Genomic DNA, 6,052 nt, shown 5'->3' with positions numbered 1-6,052 from the left:
CTGGTGTGTGCTCCCTGGCTGCTCCTGCCCTGCCACAAAACACGGCCCCATGCTCACAGCCACTGTCCCTGTGCCTTCCCTGTGGTCTCTGTCCTCTGCCTCTCCCTGTGCGCAGCGTGGGTCTAGCACAGCTTTTGCTTTCCCTGGGACTCTGAGCCCCTTGGTCCACCTGAAGTTGCAGTAACGCTGCTCAGCCCTGAGCCTGTGCCTCACGTTCTGCTGTGGCTGCGTTTCCCTGGAAGGGCTGCTTTCTCCCTCCTCCCCAGGCCTTTCCACAGCCACTGAGATGCAGAATGCTCGTCTGTGCTGCCTGCTTGCACTAGGTAAATTATTTGTGTAATGGGTTGGGGTTATTTTTTAAAGTTGGCAGACTAACTGTGAATCATCAAATCTCCCTGAATTCACTCCTCACAGGACACCCATAAAAGACCCCATTGTGTGGAGCAGTGATGGGAGCGGAGCCGGGGCCGGACAGAGGACCCACTCAGTTGATTGTGGTTGTGCAGAGGCCGAGTCCGCGCTCGCTGTCCGAGGGCTCGGGTGCGCCAACGCACACGCCGCTGGCAAGTGTGTGAGGTCTCATGAACTGGGTCCCAAGCGCTCAGCGAGGACCCCTGTTACAGTGCCTTAACCACTGATGTTGCTTCTGCTGGAACGAGCACTTTCTCCTTTTTTCCTCAGTTTTAACAAGAAGTGACAAATCTGCCCCAGTGCACCCGCGCTGTCCCAGCGGCGATCGGCTGTGCCGGAGCCCCGGGCTGCGGAGGGGCCGCTCCGGGAGGGGACACGCGGGGAGAGCGACACATCCCGCCGCGGGGCGGACACGGAGCGCTCCGCACCCGGCGGGGCCCGGGGGGCGCGGCCGAGCCGAGCCGAGCCGAGCCGTGCGGGGCCGGGGCGGGGCCGGGGCGGGGAAGGGTCCCCGGAGCGCCCGCCCCGCGCGCAACCTGAGCGCAGGAGCGGCGCCAGGGCCCCGCCTCGGCCGGCGGCGGGAGCGGCTGCGCTCGGCTCGGCTCGGCTCTGCCCTGCCCGGCTCTGCCCGGCCCCGCTCCGCTGCCGGCGGCGCTGCGCTCCCCGCGCCGCGGGCGCTGCGCGGGCTCCCCGCGGTGTCCCCGGCGCCGCCAATGACGGCGGCCGCTGGCGGCGGCGGGGCCGCGGCCGGGTGAGGCGGCGGCGGAGCGCGGCGGTGCCGGAGCGCGGCGGTGCCGGCGGGGCCCGCGCCCTCCTGCACGATGTCAGCGCAGGGCAAGTTCAAGAAGGACAAAGAGATCATCGCCGACTACGAGGCGCAGGTCAAAGGTGCGGAGCGCGGGCCGGTGCGGGCGCGGCGGGGCCGCCTTTGTGTGCGGGGCGGGGCGGGGACGGGCCGGCTCCGGCCGCGGGGGCTGCGCCGCCGCCCCCCGCCCCTCCCGCGCTGCGGCAGCGCCGGGCGCGGAGCCGCGGAGGCACCGGCGGGGGAGCCCCGGCCCTGCCCTGCCCTGCCCTGCCCGCCGGGCGCTGCCATCGCCGGGACTCGGCGTGCGGAGAGCGGGGATGGGCAGAGGTCGTTCGGGCCCCGAAGCGGCGCTGGCCGGGGCCGCCCTCCGGGGCAGCGCCTAGCGGCGGCCGAGGGAGCCCCGGGCTCTGCGGGTCGGGAGCGCTGCCCGCGGCCTCCCGGTGCGGAGGGCATCGATCCTGCGGTCCTTATGTAAGGAAGTTCGCCTCCGTGCTCCGGCCCCTCGCCTCCAGGCCCGCAGTCATTATTATGCAAGTGCCGGTAGTGGTGCGGAGCTGTGCGGCAGTCGCTGCGTTCCTGAGTGTTGGAGAGGAATAAAACCAGAGGGTTTGTCTGTTGAGACCACTGAGCAGCAAATCCCAGGCTCCGAGTTAATTCTTGTTTCGAAGGAAAGTTGGTACCCTGTGACACACGGCAGCTCTGCAGCCCAGGGAAGGGCTCAGCGGCTTGGAGGCAGAGGGAAATGAGCCAGTGTAACCTTCTGTCTATTGCACACCCAGGGATTTTCACGTTAGGACCAAACTGTAGTAATGGGCATTTCTGCATAACTTGGTAATAAATCAACTCCTTATTGCGATAATTGCTAATTCTGTTAGTTGATGACAGCTCCTTTTCCCACCTTCAGACAGAGGATACTCTCGGCTGCTTAGTTCATGCCTTTCACTTGCATTGCCTCCTTCAGTCCCCCCACTATTATATAAAACCAGCTCCACTCTCCCTTCACTCAGTTGTTTTATATCCATATGTGTTCACCACTTCATTATATTTAAGTCCAGGACGTGGTTAATTAAAAGTATAAAATAGCTTTTCTGCAGATTAATTTGTGCTTGTGCAAACTCAAGAGCTGCCATTTTTCTCCGGATCCCAGCTCAGCTGGGTGATGGCTGGGCTGCACAGACTCCGCTTGGAAAAGTCTCTGCCCAACTGCGGCAGCGCGATGCCAGAGGGAGGGATTCTGGGGAAGGGGCTGGCTGTTGGTTTCGTGCCATTGTTTACTTTCGTGAATTTCAGTCTTTTGTAGCTGGCCTCGGAGAGTGACGGAACAGTCACAACACGCCCTGCTCGGTGCCAATTACCTTTCTGCTTGTGTGTAATTTGGGCAAATTGATGTTATTGCACCCTGCAGTTAAGCAGATGAAATATTCTTTTAGTCTGTGGTATTGTTCGTTTTATGGGAGGGGATGTGCATTTGTTCCTAGAGACTGTCCCATGGTTTCATGTTACTCTCCAAGATGTCCTGGGCTGGGTGATTCCTGCTTCTCGGGTGCTCAGGGTGCAGAGGGGTCACTGGGGGCAGGACTGGTTCTGAGCTGTTCCGAAAGCTTTGCTGTGGATGTCTCCAGTGCTTTTTCTGATTGTTGTTTGTGAGTGGAGTGCTCACGGGCCATGATCATTCTTGGCCAGGCTTCTGTAGCCTCATGGTTTCCATATGTGAGGCAGTTAAAGCTGGAGTATGTGTGAGGGTGTTACATTACACCACAGCGATCACGTTTTGGGCAGCTGTAATGCAGGCAGTTTGCTGATGGGCCAATAATAATTTCCTTGGTACTGTTCTGTGCATAATTACACCTCCAGGAATGTCTGATTCCTGATACGGGGTACTTGGTCTGTGTTTTCAGCTGCATAAAGACTAATTCTTGTGTTGACAGGGTGTGAGTGTGCCTGTGGCTGGGGAGAGCTGGGCAGAGGCACGCTCTGAGTGTGCTGCCTTTGGGGAGGTGGCATCCATCCCTGGGCACTCGGGGTCTTACAGCACCAGCACCAGTGGTCTTGGGGTGACCATGGTGAGATGCAGGGCTCCAGTCCTCACAGCTGTGACTGGGTAGCCTTCACTTGCTGTCACCTCTCTGTGGGGACCAGGCTGGTCCTGATTTTCCCACCTTGCTAAACTGTTGGAGGAGGATAACCACGTGAGTTTGGAGGGATTGGTGCAGAGCTCTGCTTTGGTCTGTGCTTCCTCACTAAATAGGAGCAATGTGAGCAAATGTGGCTGAGCAGGTAGGACAGCAGTGGGTCACTCCATTTGTAGGGACCCAAGGGGAGCTGGTGGCCGAGGATGGCACTGCAGAAGGAGAGGGCTTTTTTGTGCTCAGTTGTGTGTGGAGTGTGCCAGCCTGACATGGGGTTTGTGATCATCTAAACCTCATCTGAGGCTGTGACAGTGACCATGAACACCCACCTCCACTTGTGCACAGTGTGGTCTCTCCTGGCTTGACTGAAGGATTGGATCTAGACTACCTCACTAAACCAGATATCCTGTTTATTTTCTTCAAGGATTGAGTCATTATGCTGTTCATATCTAATCCCTTGCTACCCTTGTGAAGACAGATGCCCAAACCTCCAGAGAAAGACTAAAATGGAAGAGAAATAGGGATAAAGAAGAGGGGAAGTGGTGGCAAGGGGGACAACCAAAGTGTGTTTACAGAAATGCTGAAATATGAAGGTGATAACAGATGAAAATTTGAAGCAGTGATCTCATGCTACGGAGGATGGGCCTGGAGTCTGAACACGGCCCAGTGCTTGTCCCCAGGGCATGGACAGGAGCATGGAAGGGAGAAAGGTGGAAAAACCTGCGAGTGAGCTCCAGGCATACGTCAGCATGCATGGAAGAGAAGTAACCCCAGCAAAGCTGCACTGGGAGTGCATTTGCAGACGAGGTCAGAGAGGGTTGAGAGCGGGCAGGGTGCTGCTGTTGTGAGGTGCCAGCCAGCACTGGGTGAGGCGGTGATCGGCCAGCGGCGCCTCAGGTGCGGCAAACCAGAGAGAGGAGCTGACCGACACCTGGAAGGACATGGACGGGGAGGATTTACTGAGGCTGCTTGCAGGGGAGTTTGGCTGCAGCCTCTAGCTCTGGCTGTTGGTAATTAGAGCAGGGCTGGGGTGGCTCGGGGTGGCTGTCAGTAGCTGCAGGGTGGGAGCCCAGCCCTGCCTGACCTGCAGGTGCTGCAGCCTCGGCTCCAGCAATCGAGGAGCCCACGCGCCGTGTGGGGAGTGAGATTGGACGGGGGAGGGTTGAACTGGGAATTATCTTCGTGCACAGGGTGATTTATTGGCCATGATGGTTCTGTTCCTTCCCTGGAGAATTGTGTCTGCTCCTCTCATGGTGGGAAGGAGTTGTCCTGAAAATGCTTGGAAAGATAGCGGGGGGGGTGTGGGGCGCATGGGGGTCTGCTGAGAGCCCTGCTGCACACTATTCCTGGCTGGCTGGGAGGGCTGGGGGCTGGTGACAGGGGCTGCCAGGGCTGCGGGGTGTGTGAGGCTCTGGGTCGGTGCCACCCTGCTGTTGGGAGTGGGAGCAGGTGATGGCTGCTGTCCGCGGCGGCTGCAGCGCAGCTCCTGCAGCTCTGCAGAGTGTTTGCTGCCTGCCCGTGCACGGAGACCTCTCTGTCACCTCTCCTGCACACAGGCAGTGCTGGCAGGCTCCTTCCCACGGTGCGGGGTCTCCTGTCACTTATCTGGGCTCTGTCCTTCTCTTCTGCTGCTGCTTTGCACCCTCCAGCTGTCCCGTGAGGGGAGAGCTGGCCCCAGCACTGGCAGGAGATGCTTGCTGGATGGTACCAGAAAGAAAATATTTAAGAATACTTTTAAGGAGGCAGGTTTTCTTATTTGCCTTAGCCTTGCAGACAGGAGTGGTGGTGTTAAAAATAAACACCAACGGAGATATGGCTGCAGATTTACAACTGCCACATGACAGTTGCCTGTGGAATACAGAGCACAGCAGATCCTTGGATGCACAATTTAAAGTGCGTGTTTTCAGATGTACAGTTTTGGGTTTTTTTGTTCTATCTGGCCAGAAATCTAAATAAATGTATCTTCCTATTATGGTTACATGCCTGATTTGTGGCTTTAATGCAGCAAAACGAACCAGTTTTAATTATGCAGATGCAACCGCCTATGGTCCAGCATTGGCAATCTTGCAGAAAATTGTTCCTTGTGTTGATTGGCTGTTAATTTTGTATTGCTTCCTGCAGTTTTGCCTTAACCCTGGCAAAACACAGGCCCCTGTGTGATCCCTCTGGCTGCTGTTGGCAGGAGACTGCTGTGAGGCAGTGGCATCTTGTGTGGTGTGACTGGCAGGTGACATGATCCTTTGTGATCCTGGAGGCTGGCCTCTCCAGATGGTGCATCTGGCTGCATAGTGGCCAGGGGATGATTCCTTGACTCCTGTGACTCTTAGTTGCTGCATAAATTTATAATAAAACTAGAGTTTTGATGGTTTTAGCATCTAAAAACACTAAAAAGATTTACAGACTTGGCCCAAAGAAAACAAATGTATTCTTTCTCATTTTCATAAAGTTTAGGTTAATTTATCATTGCCCATTGACTTCTTCTATTGCAGCAGCTGCATCCCTTATTTTATGTCTATTTTCTTTTCCTACCTCTTGCCCTCTTTCCACTTTGCTCAGAAAATGTTGGGAAAATTCCCATGCCAAGTAACTTTCCAGGATACTGGTTTGCTCAGGGGAGGAGCTTTGCTTCCCAGTGAGGAGAGGCATCAAGGCTTGAACTTGACAGCTCATTGAATGAAATGGTTCTGTGCAAGAGGGAAGGTTGCAC

At 56.6% G+C, this 6,052-nt stretch overlaps 1 protein-coding gene across 3 annotated transcripts in view; it reads left to right on the top strand.

Moving 5' to 3' along the window:
• The first annotated feature begins 1,150 nt into the window (after positions 1-1,150).
• The window catches only part of SRGAP3 (SLIT-ROBO Rho GTPase activating protein 3), a 70,748-nt gene continuing 65,846 nt past the window's right edge, over positions 1,151-6,052 (top strand). For all 3 annotated transcript variants that reach the window (XR_009487914.1, XR_009487915.1, XM_059856878.1), the window contains exon 1: positions 1,151-1,299. Coding sequence is in view for 1 of the 3 variants with exons in the window: in XM_059856878.1 (XP_059712861.1) it covers positions 1,233-1,299 (67 nt within the window). In the remaining 2 variants the exon portion in view is untranslated. The remainder of the gene's footprint in view (positions 1,300-6,052) is intronic.

This window comes from Haemorhous mexicanus, chromosome 11 (assembly GCF_027477595.1).
Source record: "Haemorhous mexicanus isolate bHaeMex1 chromosome 11, bHaeMex1.pri, whole genome shotgun sequence".
Taxonomy (NCBI): domain Eukaryota; kingdom Metazoa; phylum Chordata; class Aves; order Passeriformes; family Fringillidae; genus Haemorhous; species Haemorhous mexicanus.
The sequence above is the reverse complement of the archived record's forward strand: the minus strand, read 5'-3'. Positions and strand labels throughout refer to the sequence as shown.